The sequence below is a fragment of the Cucurbita maxima genome, unplaced genomic scaffold (assembly GCF_002738345.1).
Source record: "Cucurbita maxima cultivar Rimu unplaced genomic scaffold, Cmax_1.0 Cma_Scf00073, whole genome shotgun sequence".
Classification (NCBI taxonomy): Eukaryota; Viridiplantae; Streptophyta; class Magnoliopsida; order Cucurbitales; family Cucurbitaceae; genus Cucurbita; species Cucurbita maxima.
Window position 1 is genome coordinate 96,423 of NW_019272089.1, and position 18,112 is coordinate 114,534.

General features: G+C 34.4%; 1 protein-coding gene across 1 annotated transcript; it reads right to left on the reverse strand.

Moving 5' to 3' along the window:
* Positions 1-5,233: 5,233 nt before the first annotated feature.
* On the reverse strand, positions 5,234-17,106 carry LOC111472463 (acetolactate synthase small subunit 2, chloroplastic-like). The gene is made up of 12 exons (XM_023118104.1): positions 16,807-17,106; positions 14,679-14,892; positions 14,475-14,558; positions 14,286-14,354; positions 13,696-13,779; positions 9,229-9,384; positions 8,078-8,164; positions 7,645-7,749; positions 7,400-7,522; positions 6,775-6,927; positions 5,685-5,750; positions 5,234-5,602 (listed from the first exon to the last, which is right to left on the reverse strand). The coding sequence occupies exons 1-12, from the start codon at positions 17,046-17,048 to the stop codon at positions 5,519-5,521; spliced, it is 1,467 nt and encodes a 488-aa protein (XP_022973872.1). The 5' UTR covers positions 17,049-17,106; the 3' UTR covers positions 5,234-5,518.
* Positions 17,107-18,112: the final 1,006 nt, after the last annotated feature.

The following is an 18,112-nucleotide window of genomic DNA, read 5'->3' on the forward strand; positions in this document are numbered from 1 at the left end:
CACAAGCAAGATTGATCATGTCAAGTTTGAATGATTCTACATGCACCTAAACTACATAGAATTGCAAAGAAACTTAGCCATTGGCTAAAGAAAGCACAAACGCTCCTTTTACTATATCTTCCAAGTCTACTTACAAATACAACATACATGACTTTATATAGCGCCTCAAAATGAAACTATTAAAGGCATTCCAAGAGGGTAACATTCATCCTTAATGGCCATAATTAACAATTGTAATGTAAATAAAAAGTTCTAAAATACATTAATGAAATACAATAACTCTAAATTACTCTAGATTGCAATCCACCCCAAATTTATAATATGAAACTTCATTCTTCTTCAATGTGGCATGAATTGAAATATTTTTTGATAATTTCAACAATATTTTCTTCACATCTTCATTGAAGTATATTGTATGATTGATGTCTCTTGGTTCATATCATATTGTGTGATGTTCGAAAGTTGAGGTTGTGCAAAGCCTCAATTGGTATGGTGCAGATTGAGAATGAAATTCTTGGTTGGCTGGATTGGTCTACAAGTGGAAGATTGTTTGGATATGGAGTTTGATGCCTATTTATAATAAAGATCTGGTAGAGATATATGGTAGATATTTCGTAAAGATTTGGTAGAGATGTATTTGGTAGGATATATCTTGTAGGCCGCTAAATCTGATAAAGTTATATTTAGTAAACAGAAATCATATATATACTCCATTAGTGAGTGCTATTAGGATGTACTTTTTTTCATTCTCTGTATTCTCTCTCGGTGCATACCTGAAGTCATCAATAAAACCTTATATTCCTCGTTGAATTTTCTCTCTACTATTCTTTGTGTTTATCTTGATCGAGTGTGTGTTGTTGTGCGATCCTAATTGACGACTCCAAGTTGGCATTCGAGTGATTTGGCTTGAATTTGATACGTTTGGACCCTTTCCTATTAGTTTCAACTCTTTGGAAGCTTTTAAAGTGAGTATGATTACCTAAATTATTTGGATACTTCGTTTAAATTATTTGGAGATAAGTTTAAATTATGATTCCAGGTCGGCATTTCGGGTGATTTGGCTTGTGTTTGATACGCTCGGACCTTTTCCTATTAGTTTCAACTCTTCGGATGGTTTAAATTTAGTATGAGTACTTAAATTATTTGGAATCATGTTTAAATTATTTAGTATGACTATTTTTAGCTGGTTTAAATTATTTGGAGTAAGTTTAAATTATTTTTATGCAAAATTAAGTGACCCAATTTCCATAGTAGAATTCTAATTTATGATTATGGAAAAGGTAGAATTAAATTTCATAGAGCAGTTTAAGCCATCAAGAGGTCCTAGTAGCTTTAACCTAGGCCAACTAAGTAATTGCCTCTACTATCGGTTTGGTTGGAAGAATTATTTTATGTATGATGGCACGTGTCATATGTGTGATATGCTTTAATATGTGATGTGATGTGAGATGTCATGTTATGTTACAATAAGTTATGTTATGTTATGAGATGCAATGATGTATTAAGATGTGTTACATTAAGCTATGATATTCTATGATATGCAATGATCTGTTTTGAAATAAGAAAATCTACGATGCACACCCCTATGGCATGATTTGAAAGTTATGTTACATATGAAATGATTTTATATGATATGAACCAAGAGACATCAATCATACAATATGGTTCAATGAAGATATGAAGTTGAAATTATCAAAAGATATTTCAATTCATGGCACATTGAAGAAAATGAAGTTTCATCTTATAAATTTTGGGTGGATTACATTTTAGAGTAATTTAGAGTTATTATATTTCATTAATGTATTTTAAGACTTTTTATTTACTTTAGGTTATAATTACATCATGGTTAATTATAGTCATTAAGTATGAATGCTACAACTCTTGGAATACCTTTAATAGTTTCATTTTGAGGCTATATAAAGCCATGTATGTTGTATTTGTAAGTAGACTTGGAAAATATATAGTAAAAGAAGCATTTGTGCTTTCTTTAGCCAATGGCTAAGTTTCTTTGCAATTCTATGTAGTTTAGATTGCATGTAGAATCATTCAAGCTCGACATGATCAATCTTGCTTGTGGAGTGATTCGAATCTCAAACAATGTTCTTGCCTTGAGATATTCGATCAAAAATGTAATATGAATCTTACTCCCCTTGTAGTGGTTCCTTATCTTATCATTTTATAAAAGGTTATGTACGCATATTACCGAATTTAATATGTGATGAAAGAATGGGGGGTGTCTTGCATTATTTATTACGCCATGATGGAAAGTGTGGGAACCTTATGCATAATTGTATTTTCACATGCATTTGAATACTTCCTCTTTATGATGAGTACGGACGTGTACGCCATAAGACTAAAATGATTATCATGTTTACCATGATGCTATGACGGTCATTATTCCCTACAAGTGTCTGGTGTCACAACCATAATATGAAGAGAGTAGGTTGTGACCCTCACGCCATGACAAGTAAAGGGGCGTCCCTCAAGAGACGCCCCATTCGGCCATATGCGGGCCAACATAGCCGCACGGTCAAGAAGGTAGGACCGTGACATCTGGCAACAATCTAGCAAATGTTAGCGTAACCAGCAGGTCCAGGAGTGTGCAAACATGCTTGGTGGACCGACGCTCACACATGTGGGTCGTGTGTAGAGATGTACCACACATCCAATTTGCCCAGACTGAAAAGCTGCCTAACAGAAAACAGTTGTAAATGATAGGTCTCATCGTTTTGTGTATGTTTGCATTCTCTAACCCCAATAGTGAGGTCACATACTAAGTATTTCTTAAAATACTCAAGTATTGTGTTATTCTTATATTTGAGGTAAAGGCAAGACACCCTTGTACTACGGATGATGATGACATCACATTGAAGATCATGGAACTTGATAGGATAGTTGCAACTTTATTTATTTTGTAGCTCTTAGGTTAGATAAGTGCATCATTTTAATCTTTTATTTTATTTATATTTCGTATTGATTATTTTTTTGTTGTTTTGATTTAAGGTTTTTAATGCGAACGTTTAAGTTCATGACATCATTTTATGAATTATTTGAAATAAATGTTTCAGCATAAATAGGTCAGGACGTGCATATAGTAGCAACTCTATTTCAGTAGAAAGATAGGATTGTTACAATGAAGTTAAAAAGTGATAAAATAACCGAAAAAGTAGATAGATGATTATAATTAATATTACATATAAGGTAAAATTTATGAAATGCTTGTTGGTTTGCTTGAGCTGAGTTCAGATTATGTTGGTTCGATACCATATGTAACAGCTACTTCAATATCAATTTTAAAATTTTATGAAATTCAAATATCACCAAATCACAAAGTCTAGGAAACAATTCTCACCTAAGATCGATGCTTTGGAGAGTGCATTTTCCAGCTTCGGAACTCGACCATTAATGGAGGTGGAATTGGAGGATACGTTTAGGACATTTTCAACCCTCAAATCCTTTAGGAAACTTGTTGAAAATCTCATATGGAGCATGTAGGAATTGGTAGGAGGGAAAATAATGAATCGCAACCCTCAAATTTAGAAGAAATCCAAAGAATAAAAAACCTTCATCGATTGTTTAAGAATCGTGCTGAATTTTCTCTTTTGTTATTTTAAACTTTTCTGGAATACTCATCATAAATATATACTCCGATGAGAGTGTTGCCGACCTTGGTTTTTAATTTCAACCGTTGGATCTCTAAATAACTTTAAGTCTTCTTTACTATGCCTTCGAGGAGGCTTGACTTCTTTTCTTTTGGAGTTCTTTGTTCGACATTTGAGAATTTACTAATCTATTGGCACGACTAAGTTTAGAGCATGACTTTGATACCATGTTAGATGAACACAACTCTCTACAATGGTATGATATGGTCTACTTTGAGCATAAACTCTCGTAACTTTGCTTTGGGCTTCCCAAAAGAACTCAGACGAATAGAGAGAGTATTCTTTAGTTATAAACCTATGATCCAATTAGTCGACGTAGGACTTTCATCATTCATGAACTACACAAAGTTGAATACATATTAATCCGTATAAGATATGAATATCCTCAAAAGAGAGCTGAGATATCTATACCTCAGCTTAGTTGTTTACGTGTTTGAGGAAATTGTCGCAACATGTTCATTCGAGTGCTGGTTGTGGCGATTGTGTTCTCTTATTCTATGCCCAAAGAGTGTAATTGTGTGGCTAATTATTTAGCTAAGAAAGCTGTCTGGATAGTGTCCTCCATGTCGAAAGTATTTCCTTCATGAATGCTTTTGAGATATTTGGTGAAGAACACGACCAACATCCTTTTTGAGGTGTCTTATTGATTTTAATAAGTGTCATTTTTCTTATAAAAAAACAATCATCACAAAAGCCTTTCGTAATAATTTAGCCAAAATAAAAAATTTGAAGCCAGATCATGTATCCAAAATGTTTGTAACGAACTAAATTTTCTATTTAAGGTCGTCAATGTAGGTTGAATTCAGAATTATCTCACTTAAACTTTCATAAAACATAACTTTCATCTTAAAACACTGTCATGGACTTGCGTGTTTGAATGCATCTTTAATACGACACAACAATGGACTAAATAAAATAAATGAACAATTACATCCTATTCTAGCCTATAACCAGAAAAAATAATGCGACTATTCTATGCACGTGTCATGATCTCGAGTTGTGGTGTTGTCTGACAGGCTGTAGAAGTAGCACGTGACTTGAGTATTCAAAGAAATACTCTGACGAGTTAATGCAAACACACACAATTTCATAATGTGTACATGTGTACATTCAAGGTTGTTGGGTTAATGCAAACACAGACAATTTCATAATGTGTACCTGTGTAAATTCAAGGTTGTTCTAGAAACCAGTTCATCCTCTTGACCGGCAAAGCTACAACATCATTTTGGTAGTAATCACTCGTGTGCATCAAAGTATTACATGGCTCGTTAGTCCTCTCTTCCGCTTAATTGCACAAACTTTATACACGTAAAGGAAGGGAGTTTCCATCTCACCGGCATTTATGTCCAACAGAGTAAACCGTTCGTACGTTTGAAAATTATTCATGGTTTGTTGGGTGTCTTCTGGTGAGTCACCCGAGAATTCCAACACCTTGTATTGATCATTTTTTTTTTTTTTTTAATCCTTACAATTTATAAGACATTTGTACATAAATTTTAGTTGATAATTCATTAACAGATGAAACAGCCCAAGAGTAAAAGTCAATAATTAAGTATGAAAAATTATGTTAATTAACAAATTGAAACAAAGAATAGAGCAATATCCATCTTAGATTATTAAAAATTAAACAAACAAAATGTTAGAACTAGTTCTCTTTAATTTGCCCCTAAATTTTTAAAAAAAACAAGCATTTCAGTCAGCTCCAGGGCATCTGGGTATCTTCATAAACACACAGCAAAAAAGTTCTTTTCTTTTTCTTTTTGGTACCATTCTTACATATTCTGGCATCATCCATACCATCCACGATATCATTTGTCGTGTAAGACCGCGATGTTTCGTGCCCCTCACGCCTCAACTTACAGAGGAAATGAGTATCCACGAAGATGTTTTGAGTCAACTCCCGATTCACGCACCAATGCTATTCGTCCGGTTCTAGCTACCTGTAACGAACACCCCAACATCATCCATCTATGAACTCAAATAGGAGGGAAAAGGGAGTTTATTCAGATATTCTGTACAAACCTCACAAATGCCATAAGGCTCTAACAACCTCTGGAGTGCGACCATCTTATGCAAATCTCCTGTAAGCTGAAATGAGTATCAAGTAAACTCATCACTACAAATTGTTGCTCTATATGACACACTTTTCAATTTATTGAATCAAATTTGACCTCCTTGAAATATGAACTAAAATACATGGAGAAACTAATAATGTTCTTGATGTTGTTTTGGCTACACGTGACAATTCTGGTATATCCTTGACTATACATGAAATGAGTATCAAGTCTATTTCTTAACCGATGTGAGAAATTTTGTGGTGATTAGGTTTTCTTTTAATATATCCTTAACTATAAGTCAATGGACCAACTAGTATATATCAACTAGTTTCACGGGACAAGAGTGACGTTACTGTACTGGTTGGCAAGAAAACTAGTAAAATATCAAATCCGATGTAGAATGACCACCATAATTTTAACTTATTTTGTTAAAGTTATTGACTTCTTCTACAGGCCCCAATGATCACTATATGAGTATTGTATCCGTTGAAGTCAATTTAATGTGATCTACCACTAGATTCGCCCTATTCGATAAGCATTTGATTTTTTTGTTTATGAAAATTAAGCTTATAAACACAACTTCTACTCAAGCTTTTTTATTTATTGTCTACTTTTTACTCGTTTTAAAAAAACCAAATCAAGTTTTGAAAACTAAAAAAAATAAAAGATAGTTTGCAAAAATCTGTTTTTGTTTTTAAAGTTTACTAAGAATCTAAATAATACTTTAAGAAAAGAAATAACTATAGTATGAAAATTGGGAGAAAACAATTACAAATTTCACAACACAAACTAAAAACGAAATCGATATCAAACACAGCCACTATAGTAAGAAAATTGGGAGAAAACCGTTAAAAATTTCACGACACAAAAAACTAAAAACAAAATCGTTAGCAAACATAGCCTCGCAATTTACTAAATGTATAAATTTTATCCCTAAATTGGATAGTGGAAGTCAAAATTAAAACTAATCGACTCAATAAGTTAACTACCAGTAAAACAGAATTTTTATCAAAAATAAAATCGCAGCAGAATATATCAGTTTCAGAATTATGTACCTCAAGTGTTACGGTATGGTCAGAGACATCCACTGCCTTGGCCCTAAATATTTGAGCAATATCAAGCACATCACGTCTAGCAGAGGGATTTGCAGCAATTTTAATCAGCATCAGCTCCCGCTCCGAAAATGGAATGTGGGTCAGATCCCGTACCTAGAGGAATAACCAAGACCGATTGGATTTAGACCCTTTGTGGTGGACCGTCCAATCAATGCATTTCAAAATTACTCCCTTGTTGCCAAAATGAAAAAGAAAAGATGTTCTCGCTTATTAGAAGAATCGAGTGCATACTCTTTAGAGCATTCTGATAAGGTCTCACTAACCTTGAAGACAATTTGTCCAAGGACAGTATCTTAAAAGCAAGGCAAAAAACAAAGTTTAAATCTCTTATAATTGGAAGAGAAGGGAAGAGAAGGAACATTAGAACATCTCAAAGCTCAAAGCATATATATCTTGCTAGTGTTCAAAACACACAATAATCAAGATCGTTCCAATCATGGATCAATGCAGCATATAAAGTCGGTATTCTCAAATACCACGTGAAGAAATTTGCGGTTATGTGGAAAATATGATACAACCGTGCATTTGAAAATGAACTTTGGGGGAAAAAGCTTATGATATTCACCTCATGAACCTCAACCAGCCTATAAAGTTGTTGAGCCAACTTGTAGATTGATTCATCCGTGCCTGGAACAACAGTTGTTATGCGTGAAATACCCTCAACTTCTGCATGACCAACAGCTAAACTCTGATAGCAAGGGATTAATTAGATTTGATTAAAAAAAACTCTAATAGGAAATATCAAAAGAAATATAATTCTATTGTTCTCAAAACATCGATACGATTCAGCACGTGAGATTTTAAACATACCTGAATATTATACCCCCTTCTTGCAAAAAGTCCAGTGATAATATATAGAACACCTGGAGCATCATTTACTAGCATAGATAATGTATGTGAACGAAGACCATCCATCTGCAATTTTTCATAGTAAAGTGATTCCAGTAAAATGAGCAAACACTTTAATTTTCAACGTATAGAACACGCATAAACTAGCCACGTAGTTGTGGCAAACAGATACAGGAGCATTACTCAAACTATGACAACATATAATTTCCCTATAATGCCCATAATGGTTTCGAATAGAAAAGCAGGAGCCTTAAATTATGCTACGAAAAGGCAAAATACGATCCAGCACTCTACCAAATTAGTAATTAAAACAATGTAACTACCACTACTCGACATTAAGAACCATAAAAATAGTGATAATTTTGAAGCATCGAAGGTATCAAATTTTTCTTACATCTTCGTCATTGAGTACTCCCCAGTGAGCATCAAGAACTGGTTTGATAGTAAACTCATCAGACTGCTCCACGGGATATACATCTCCCTTCATAGAAAAAGAAAACATTACTAGAAGTTTACTTGCTTGTATCTGTAATAGACATACAGAGAATAACATAGCAATCTGATAAAAAATTTATTTTTCTTTCTTTCCTGTTCTTTTTTCTTTTTCTTTTTTCCCCCACTCAACACTATTAACATTTGTTGGACAAGTGTCAAACATTCGTTAAAGACAACAGACATGCATCAAATACAGTTTAAACTAAATGATACATCTGTAACATTTGTGAAACCCAATATATGCCTATAGTCTACTTTACAGTCTACTTTATCATCCACTTTGTCGAGAACTAATTTATTTAGGTACCACATTTATTCAAACTTTTACAATACTCTATAACTCATTAGTTAACCAACACTGTACCAGCAATTTTTATTCCTTCAATTAATCTCAATATTAATAGCCACACCGTAACTATACAATGTGATATGAAGAGCTCCAAGTAGAGCCACCAATGAAACACATAAGTTTCCAAATATCACAAATCGATTCCCTCAGCCCCTGAAACATTCTACTGTTTCTGTACAATCCAACTTTCCAGCTTATTGTTTTCAAGGAATTTTGTCCACATACTCTCAACTTCTTTCAGAGATGACCACGGAAAACTTGCTACGTGGTGTCTACAAAATTTTTGGGAAAGCATCATTAGAAAAAAGAGACCATAAGCATGTTGAGTGAGAAGGCAGTGCAAGAAAAGTTGATTATTTATCTTCTGTGCCCAAATACCAATTAGGAAATAAGAGGCATTCGAGGGATTTTTTTGAGACCTACTTTAATAGGGTATAAACAACTACTAGGGAGAACTTCCAACAAAAGAACTATCAAGAATATATCTCTTTCCACACAGATTCAATGAGATCTTCCAAAAGTGATTCCAAGTATCGTGTACAAAAGGAAATCATGAGAGAAGGTGGTTCCAGATTCATAACTGGAAAAAAAATTATAATTAGATCAATCTTGTTATAATTTACAATCATAGTTTCAATATAAAAGATGCAATGAGATATATCTATCCAGGACAAAAACCAGAATGCGGGATAACTCCTTACTGATGAATTGGATTCACTCAGTTCACCGTTGAATGCTTTATTTTTGATTCCCATGGAAGCATTAACAGGCATATTTTCTTCGAGATCTGGATAAGAAGCTGCAGAGTATCGCCAAAATGGTGCAGAAGCACCTAGCTTTTCTCTCCTCAAAGCAATCTACAAGATGAAAAAGATTTTCAAATATTACTAATTCATGAAAACAAAAACTGCAAATATATAATTTTGTATCCAACCAATTAGTTTCGAACTGAACATATCCAAAATTTCAATTTGTCACTAATATAATAACATTTTTCAATTAATTTCCTATTGACCGTAGTTATAGTTCATTAATAGTTTACTAATGTGATGTGGCATTAAAATATTTTTTCTTTAAATGATACAAACGTGATTGAAATATATGATACATAAGAAATAAAATTGGAACTTGCAAAATATAGGCGAGTAAAGTAAAATCTTGATACAAATTTAGATAAAAATTTTAAACAGTTCTTCATAGATATTTAGAGTAAAAGTATAATACTAGTTCTTAATGAACATCAAGTTTCTAGGTGAACTTTAAAATTTGTATTTTATGCTATTCTTTACGGAATTTACACAGCTTCAAACTATTTTTTAAACTACATTCATAAGTTTATAAAAACAAAATCGATAAGAAAAATAACTTTCATTATCCAAAGGTAAAGTACAAAAAGGTGGGAAATGAGACATGCCAACCAAGCCAGGGGATTGATAGGACTCCAACTAGCAAAGATATATGAGAAATTATAATTACAAAAGACTTTGAGAGAGAACACCCAGCAAAAATTTTAACTAAATCCCAAAACTAAATGCAACTAGCAGCCTTCTTTTGGAATGTTCCTTTATTTCTCCAAAGAAATTCATAATGGTTTCATCTTGCTTCAAACGAATGCCAAGAAAAATCTGTAATTCACCTTAAAATTCAAAAGTATAGTGGAAATAAGCACCATTTGTTGCTATGTCAACCAAACCAAGGCCTACCAAGCTTTGCCTTTGGGAGGAAGAGAGCACCATCCTTGTTGATCAATACAATAAATACTCACATCCAAAGAGCTTTATACTCACAAATAAACCGCCACAACCATTTGAGGAACAAGGCAGGCCTCCATATCCCAGTAAAAAGTTCTGCCCCAACTGACAAGGTGGCTACACCCACGTTTCTCTCAGCTGCCACCAGCGATGTGGAGCAGCCCTCTCCATTTCCCCAGAAGATGTCTCTCACAAACTTTTCCTTTATCTTGATAACTCCCACTGAGGCTCTTAATAAAGAGAAGTGGTAAACTAGGCTGCTCAAAACATATTGTGCTCGAATAAAAGGGTGATGATAAGCCACCAATTTTTAAAAAATTTCCTCTCAACTGGATAGAAAATTGTAGTGTCATCCACATAGTAAATCACCCTCCTTTTCCAATTCAATCCACTTCAGAGTTATCCCCTCACAGCAAAAATTAACCAGTCTACTAAGAGTATCCCCCATCAGGGTGGGAAAATGGGGAAAGAGGGTCCCCGGTCTCAACCCTCTCTTTGCCACAAATTTTCTCCAGGGTCTGCCACTTAAAAAAATGGAGAAATTCACCATAGGGAGACAGGCCATCATCCACCTCCTCCCCTTATTTCCAATACCTTTCCTTTCAAAGATAAAGTCCAAATAGGACCAGACGGCTTTTCCATAAGCCTTCATATGCTTTTTTTGAGCACCAAAGATTCAATCACCCACTGTTTCAGAGGCCACTAAGACTGCATCTAGGATTTGACTTGCTTCAACACAAGCAGCTTGGAACTTTCATCTCCCTCATTAAGCCACTGGAGTTTGAAATTTTACAGCCAAATGCGTTGTTCCTTGAGAACCAACTCCGTAAGGTCATTTTTAATAATCACCTAAACGTTGTTGTTCATTGGATTCCAGACAGAGGACCTATTAAGTCGCTGGTCATCCACCCTACCACCGGCTTGTCAGTTTCATCAATTTTATCCATTAGAGCACACTTAACTCAGTCGGTCTCGACAGTTGTTGGAGGGAAACCTTTGTGAAAGCATTAATCCAACTAAGAGAGCAAAATCCTGGCAGTAGTAGCCCTTCATGGAATATACCTTTTTCAGTTTCTTAAGAAATAATAAAAATGATAAAAGGCATACTTAATTAAGGATATATATCTATAGCATTAATTTGATTTTGTATGTGGGTTGGTTAGAGAAAAATTTATTTATCATTTTCAGAAGTTCATTAAAAAAATAAATCAAAAACTGAAATGTGGTAGCACATCTAATTCTCATGGAAGTTTGAAACTGAGGGATTTGCCTTCGTTGTTAGGAACTCTCATGCACCGTTAAATGTGGTAGCACACCTAATTCTCATGAAAGTTACTCTAATCGAAATTAACTACCCTGGAAATGAAAGTCGAACATGAAAAAGTAGACCATGGTGAGCACTACAAAAATAGAAAAAAAAAAAAAAAAAAAAAAAAGAACAGGACATACTAAGGAGGTGTGTTGGGATATTCATGGATAACCACCTGATTGGAAGCCAAACAAAGGAATGGACAACAGACGAGCAAAAACCTTAAAAGCAAGCATACTATCTAAAGGTAATGTGAGTCTGGAAATAATCTAACCTATTCACTAAAGAGCAACTGGAACTTCTTCAAAAACTACTTGGACAAACCAATTCCACTCAGAAGGCGCCCGAGGAAAAACAGAATCAGTAGCCCAAACATGTAACTTCCTTCATGCTTTTAAAAAAACAACATACAATTTTGGTACATGGATTGAAGACTTCGGTGCCTCAGATCATATGACAAGTGATATCTCTTTGTTAACTAATCTCTTCGTATAAATCAATCTGAAGTCAAAATTGCTCATGGCATTATCTCTGAAGTAGTAGGAACTGAAAACGTCTGTGTTTCTAATGATCTAGTATTAAAAACTGTTCTACATGCTCCAAACCTCACATACAATCTTCTCTCAATTAGCAAACTTACTCAAATTAAGAACAACATTGCACACACACCATTGTGTTTGAGATTTGAACTCGGAGAAGATGATTGACAATGTTGAACCTTTCTCGAGTTGACACCTGAGGAAGGTACAGCCCAACTATGAGGTACATCAGCAGGTGTTACAATAATACGTAGATGAGTTTTGGCTCGTAGAACCACTCTATTGTCCACTTCTAATAAACGTGATTGACCCAATTCTAGATCATCTTCTGGAATCGTATAACTGTCAAAAGTGAGTGACTGTTCATCGGAACTGTTATAGTTAGAATACTCATAAGTCCGATACCATTGTTGGTGTTTGAGATTTGAACTCGGAGAAGATGATTGACGATGCTGAACCTTTCTCGAGACGCTATTTCCTGAAGATCCTCAAGTCTCCCATTAAGGAGTTACTCTCAAAACAAAAGCTCAGTTTCACATCTTTGTTTGAAGAACTTAGGTTGTAGATTGAGGGAATTATCCGTTCATGATTATTCTTCACTGACTGTTATTTTGGATTTTCATGGATTCAGCTGCACTATAAGAGTTGGTACCCCTTCTTGAAAATCCTTATATTGATATGAGAGACAGGGTTAAAGGTATCTGGCATGTTTTGTGACTTGTTCTTTAAAGCTGAAGTTTAAATACTAGAACCCTTTAATAACATCTTTTTGTACACCCGTTGAAATGCTGTGAAATTTTGAAAACGTGTTAGGAATAGTATTATGGACGTCTCTGCAAAGTTTTCATGCTTTTTGGTTCAGTTATTCATGAGTTAAGCTTATTTCGACCTAAAGTTACCCTCTGTTCATTGGCCTTTTGCCTATGAAATTTAGTGTAAAGCATGTTTGAGAGCTTTACAACGGTATATGAGAACTCTCATTCTCATTCTATACATTAGAGTTAATCTATACGGGCATGCATGGAAGCCCTGATCTAAGAATAGTAAAATTACAATAAAGGAAAAAACTAATGAGCTCCTATATTCACATCTATAGTATGTACATATATATATATATATATATTGTGTACTTTAACCAGTTCTTTTTGGTATTTTAGCAGGATTCTTTGGACTGTTCGATTTTCATTTTATGGGGTGTTGTCGCTTCCTTCCTTTTCTAGTCAGGTGTTTTTTGTGACTTTGTTTTTTCCGTTGTTTATGGACTCATCCTTCATAGCTTCAGGCTTGATCAAAGTTCTTTTTAGCACAAAGACGAGAATATTGAAAAAAAATCCATTGTACATAAAAACTATTATGGATTATTGTGGACGGTGGGACTCAATTGATAAGTCTTTTTGTAGTAGGGAAAAATCTGGAAGCTCTATAATGTTGCGAAAGAACATGAAAAGGATTTACACATCAAAGTCAGAAAAATTATATACTTAGCAGGAAAAATTTAACAAGATTATACAAAAATGGGAAAAAAGAGAATAATTTTTTAGAAGATTTAAGATTAAGCAAGTTACTGACCTTTCCAGTTCTAGCAATTTCTCTAATTCCAAATTTGCTTAAATTTCTTTGGAAAGCAACCATCTTCCCTGGATCCCCAGTTACCTACACGATACAAATAGCCTTAAAACAATACAAATACTGAGGCCTCAAGGGGGCAAGAAAAGCAAAACTGGGATATAATTGATATCTGCAGAATGCAGAGAAATACTTGAATATCTAGAGTTACATTTTCTTCTTCTCTCTCTTTTTTTTTTTTTTTTTTTCCTCCCCTACAAAGAACCAAACTTTCATAGATAAAAAAAGAAATAATACAAATATCCTTTTAAAAAAATCCCGCAAAAGGATGTTATAATAAAGAAAATACTCCAATCAAGTAAAATAAGAACTAACGAATAATTACAAAAATATTGTGTCACTAACACTCAAAGAGAAACATAGAAACTAGAGAAGGGCCCCTCTCCACTACTTCAAATGTTCTATTGATTTTTTTCCTCCACAAACCCCAGGCAGTTTAACAGGCTAAACATAGCAACAGATTAAGGTAAAAGTCTCACAATTACCTAACAAAATTGCACAAGTTCTTTTGAGAGGGAGAATCCTAATCTCACCTCAATTGTTACAGAATCATCTGAGATATCTACAATTTTCGCTCTGAAGATGTCCACTAACCTCTTAATCTAAAAGGAAAAACAAAAGGAAATCAAGAAAGAATGTTAGTTGAGAGTAGTAGAAATAAATCAAATGACTAGCCATACGGATATAGAAAATTCTGAATACAAAAATTGCCTACAAACTACCTCAGCACGATATGCCGGGTCAGCATTTATTTTTATAAGCATTAGTTCACGTTCCACCTGTTGCACACTGGAGATGTCTTCAACCTGATGAGAAGATTAGATCTATGAGGCAGTTCCTAAAATTGTTCCTACAAGAATGGAAGGGCTACATATATGTGCTGAACCATAATTAAAAACGAGAGCCTACAAAGATGATACTGTAACCTTCAGAACATTCACAAGCTTGTGGAGCTGCTCAATAACTTGTTCTAACACCTTTTCAGTTCCGGAGACAACTATGGTGAAAAGAGCCTTGTCCTTATTCAGGCCAACAGCAAGTGATTCAATGTTATATCCTCTTCTAGCAAAAACGCCAGCTATACGATTAATCATTCCACTTTCATCACCAACAAACACAGAAATTGTATGACGTCTCACCCTGGAAACATGATAGGATGCACCATATAAGTATTTACATGAAAACAGGCATCCAATGGATTAAATTCTACTAACAATACCATCTTCATCAGTAACATAATTTGAACAGTGTCATCACAACCAAATTTGTGTAATTTTTTAAAATTTTAAAATTTTGATCGTCTGATTGACCACGGTAACAGACAATATCAAAGCAACATAGAACATAGATCCATCATCCATCAAAACCCCAATCATTGCTCATTACAAAACTTAGAATTTTAGTCTGATTGGTTGGAAATGATCTATGATATAGTAAGTACCGACACTTCATAGTTTTGTTTCTATCACAGGATTGTCAATTACGATTCATTCAAAAATGAAATCTACTAAATGAAACAACCACAATAATAATACTTAAATTTCAGATGATGAAACCAGATGGCCATCAATTAAGTCCAACAAACATCGAATATGCTTGATATGTAATATCCATATAAAGTTAGGCCTAACACTACTTCGCCCCAGAGTATACCTTGTCCTCAAAGTGTGGTCAATCAGTAGGAAGTTACAAAGAACAATCAAAATTAAAAATCAAGCAAAACCCAAAGCAACAGTTTGTTTTATCCCTCTTTTTTTTTTTTTTTCAGTTCCACCCAATTTCTAACTTAAATCCTCACAGAACATAACTGCTCCACCAGGAAAAAGAAAAGCCATACTATGATAAATTCAGGTTCCATCAACTGAGATGCATTACCAGTGTTTTGAATTAGATTAAATAAAGGGTCTTGCGAAACTACTAAGATAGAAGATGGTGCTATTTGTAGAGAATTTGAAGTGATTAATCTTTCTTTTCCTTTTTTAATGAAATGCCTTACCTTCATTGAGAAAGAATGAAAGAATACAGGAGCTTATAAAAAAGGGAAAAATCCACAAAAAGGGTGTAGTTGTCAACTACAAGAAGAGACTCCACTCAAGTAAAATAAGTCCTAACGAATAATTATAAAAAAATCTTAGACACCAAGGCCAGAGAAAACAGAAAATCTACCAAAAAACTAAACATCATTACTGATCATTAATTCTTGCATGCTCCATCTTGTCACAGTCCTTTTATTGATGGTGAAGGTGGGAACTGAAATTTAGTTGATAGGATTGCTGAATAGTTTTCATATGAGGTTAGAGAGGAAAAAAGAATGTCAGCTTCGCTGAATCGGGATCCTGGAGAATTTCCCCTAGGTCGATTTTTGCCTATTTCATGTCTCTAATATTGTTTTAATTTCAGTTCAATTAAATGGCCCCAATGCTTTTATCATTTCTCTAGTATTTGGTAGACAGTACATCATTTAGTTGATTCATTTCACCGTGCTTAACTTTGATCGTAATGTGACAAACCAAAAAATAATAATAATAACAACGTCACAAGTAACCTCTCACAAAGTCTAAGCCCTTGAGTTCTCTTTCTTAAACCTAAAAGTTACTGCCGAAACCTTCAGAACTGTGAATCAAACATCGGGAATAACTCCCACGACGTAACTCATAGGTCCAAATCAATCAATCAATCAATCAGTAGCTCATCATTTTCTTTAATGATCCATACATCCATCACGGAGTTCTTAAGCAGAAATCTTCTTCCCATTATTAATAACCTAAACACTAGCGGATAATCTAAAAGCACAATGTGAATTCTTGTCTCAAAATACCAATCTTCTCGAGCGTGATCCTTTTAGCATGAAACGATCATACAAAAGCATATTTCCACCTAATCACGACCGGTTCCAATTCCTGAAATCTTCTCCATGCTAACCGGTGAGAACGTCCTTCAAACTTTCACAAGAAACCTAACCTCTAAGCTAAAAGAGAACAACGACTCGATTGGCTATACGAAACTGCGAAAAGAAAACATACAGCAAATTTAAAAAGAACAATGCGTGCATACCTGGATATAATCTTTGAAGTAGTAGAATTCTTTCTAGAAAACGAGGGACCAGAACTCGTTCCAGCGATGCTTTTGATAGAGAGAGACGCTTTCCTGATCTCCTGATTATAGCTTTGGGATTTCGTGAAGGAAGAAAATGATAGAGATGAAGATTTGGAGTAACTCAGGATTTTGAAGGAGAATTTGGAAGAAGTAGGTCTCTGAGAGATGGCCGACGCGGAGTCCATTGAAATGGCCGCCATGGGAGAAGGAATTCGTCAGCTGCAGAGCAAAATTGGTTTATGGTTAACAGTACTGAGTGGAAATATTCATTCTGCAGCTCTGCTAAGGGCGTAGGTGGAGAAAGAGAAAATCTCGAGTCGTGATTTGACCGTAATACCCCTTTGCGCTTACGGCTACTCAGCCTAACTAAGAGGGTTAAAACGGGAAATTTGGAGTATTAATTTCATCATATATTCGACCATTAAGAGTTTTTGGATTTTGTTTAAAATAGCTTTAAAATATTCATATGAATAAATAATGTCTTAATGATCATTTTTAAATAAATAATTTTAATAAAATTATCAAATTAAATTATTAATTATTGATATTATGAGAATAATAATAATAATTTGTAAAATAGTAAGAAATAAAAAAAATAAAAAAGAACGTCTTTCTTTTATTGACCTATTAAGGTTCGAACCTATGCCACAAAGAGTTGCCACTAGCAATTAGTTTAATCTATTGGTCAGTAAAGCTACGACATCATTCAATAATAATCATCCATGTGCATCGTGGTGTTTTTTGGCTTGTTGACCTCTTCCATGGCGTTATCTATACTATGCAACGCCATGAGTCTCAACGGCATGGTTTTCGACGTCGTGAGTTCAATAGTCTTTTCTTCTTCTCCCCTGTTTCCCCTCTATATCATGATAATTTTCTTTGCATGTGAGTTCTGTGAGGTGCAGCTAAAGGTCGTTATCGTATTTTTTGACATCGGGGAAAACGTGTAGGGTGAGGGTGCAAGAATCCTAGCAAGTCGTCAGAATTCTCGCCCCCTTTTTTGGTGACCTCATTTTTTTATTTTTTTTATTTTTGATTCTTACAAGGAGCATCCGGTAAAACCTAAACAATAAGACCCAATGTCACCAAAGAACAGTTATGTTGGGGGAGATCTTTCCAACAAAGTCATTTGTTTGTGTATACTTTCCGTCGAGGAATGTAATTGTAACGATTTTATTTTTCCTTTTAAAACAAAGTCGCTACCACATGCATGACATGTCTAATAGGTGCGCAAATTTCTTTAAAATGTTGTTATGTACTTAAA